This window comes from Eimeria necatrix, genomic scaffold (genome assembly GCF_000499385.1).
Source record: "Eimeria necatrix Houghton genomic scaffold, Enh_scaff276, whole genome shotgun sequence".
Taxonomy (NCBI): Eukaryota; Apicomplexa; class Conoidasida; order Eucoccidiorida; family Eimeriidae; genus Eimeria; species Eimeria necatrix.
The window spans coordinates 10,001-11,540 of NW_013655260.1; the positions used below are offsets into that span (position 1 = coordinate 10,001).

General features: G+C 61.6%; 1 protein-coding gene across 1 annotated transcript in view; it reads right to left on the reverse strand.

Annotated features, from left to right (window-relative positions):
* ENH_00037550 (hypothetical protein, conserved) overlaps positions 1–1,540 on the reverse strand; it is a gene marked incomplete at both ends in the record, with an annotated part of 8,797 nt that extends 7,257 nt beyond the window's left edge. Inside the window, 2 exons of the mRNA XM_013585148.1 lie at positions 1–1,054; positions 1,251–1,540. The exon at positions 1–1,054 is cut by the window's left edge and continues 2,733 nt beyond it. Of these exons, the coding sequence (XP_013440602.1) occupies positions 1–1,054; positions 1,251–1,540 (1,344 nt within the window). The remainder of the gene's footprint in view (positions 1,055–1,250) is intronic.

Below are 1,540 nucleotides of genomic sequence, written 5' to 3' on the forward strand. Positions count from 1 at the left end.
GCTGCTGCTGCTGCGCAGAAGGCACTGCGGGAGCTCCTGCCTCCGCAGTAGCCACCAAAGAGGCAGCTCGCGCCCTCTGCTGCTGCTGCTGCTGCTGCTGCTGCTGCTGCTGCTGCCTGGGGGTGTTGAGGTTCTGTGCAGCAGCAAGCGGCTGCGCCAGAGGCAGCCCTTTGCGTCGCCGTAGAAGACACAAAACTCTGCTGCTGCTGCTGCTGCTGCTGCTGCAACTGCTGCTCTTGCTGCTGCCGGAGGAGCAGCAATAGACTCAGTATCCTCCCACGCAGCAATGCAGCTGATAGGTGCTGCTGCTTCTGCTGCTGCTTCTGCTTCTGCTGCTCCAGCTGCTGCTGCTGTTGCAGTGGCTGCTGTTGCTGCTTCTGCTGCTGCTGCTGCTGCTGCCTTCTCGACGCTGCAGTTGATGAGCACGAAGTCCCTGCTGCTGCTGAAGGTCATGAGACTGCTGCTGCTGTAGTTGCTGCTGCTGCTGCGTCCACCTCTGGAGCAGCAGCAAGCAATTTGCTGCTGCTGCTGCTGCTGCACTATATCGCTGCTGCTGTCGAAGGCAGAAAAAAGAACAGCAGCAAAATAAAACAGGCGGCCTGCTGCGTCTCCAATCAGCAGCAGCACCGGCCTTCCCGTCTCGCTGCTTCCTGCTGCTGCTGCTGCTGCTGCTGCAACAAACCGCAAGCAAGTTATGCCCGCAGCAGCAGCAGGAGCAGCAGCAGCAGGTGCTGCTGCTGAAGTAGCTGCAGGTGATGCAGCTACAGCGTCAGTAGCAGCAGCAGCAGCAGCAGGACCTGCTGCTGCTGCACTAAACATCGGGCTCTGTTGGAGGCCATTAACCTGCGGCTGCTGCTGCTGCCGCTGCTGCTGCTGCAGGGGTTCTTGCTGCTGCGCCTTCCGTTGCTGCTCTTGCCCCTCCGGAGCAGCAACAGCTGCTGCAGCTCCCGCAGCAGCAGGACCCGCAGCAGCAGCAGCAGCAGCAGCAGCAGCAGGGTCTAGTGGAAGCAGCAGACGAGCAACGGGTTGTAGCGGATGCATGGGATAGCGGCGCCTGCAGCAGCAGCAGCAGCAGCAGCAGCAGCAGCAGCAGCAGCAGCAGAAGCAATTGCAGCAAGAGAAGCAGCAACACCGTCAGCGGCCAGGACAGCAGCTCCGCAGCGGGAGCAGCAGCGAAGGCGAGAATAACAACTGCATCACCTACAGCAGCAGCAGCAGCAGCAGCAGCAGCAGCAGCAGCAGCAACTTACCTCAGCAGCAGAACTACCCCCTCGTTGCTGCCCACAGCCACGAGGCCCTCCGCCACTGCAACACAAGAAGCTGCAACAGCATCGGCAGGACTTTTGCTGCTGCTGCTGCTTCCGAGGTCTCGCTGCCGTTCATTTTCTGCTGCAGCAGCAGCAGCAGTAGCTGCTGCTGCTGCTGCTGCTGCTGCTGCTGCTGCTTCGCTGCGCGGGCTGGGTGGTCTGCTGCCGCAGCGCTGCAGCAGCGACAGCGGGAGCGCCTCCTCGAACTCGAAGTGGCCAACGCTCCTCAACAT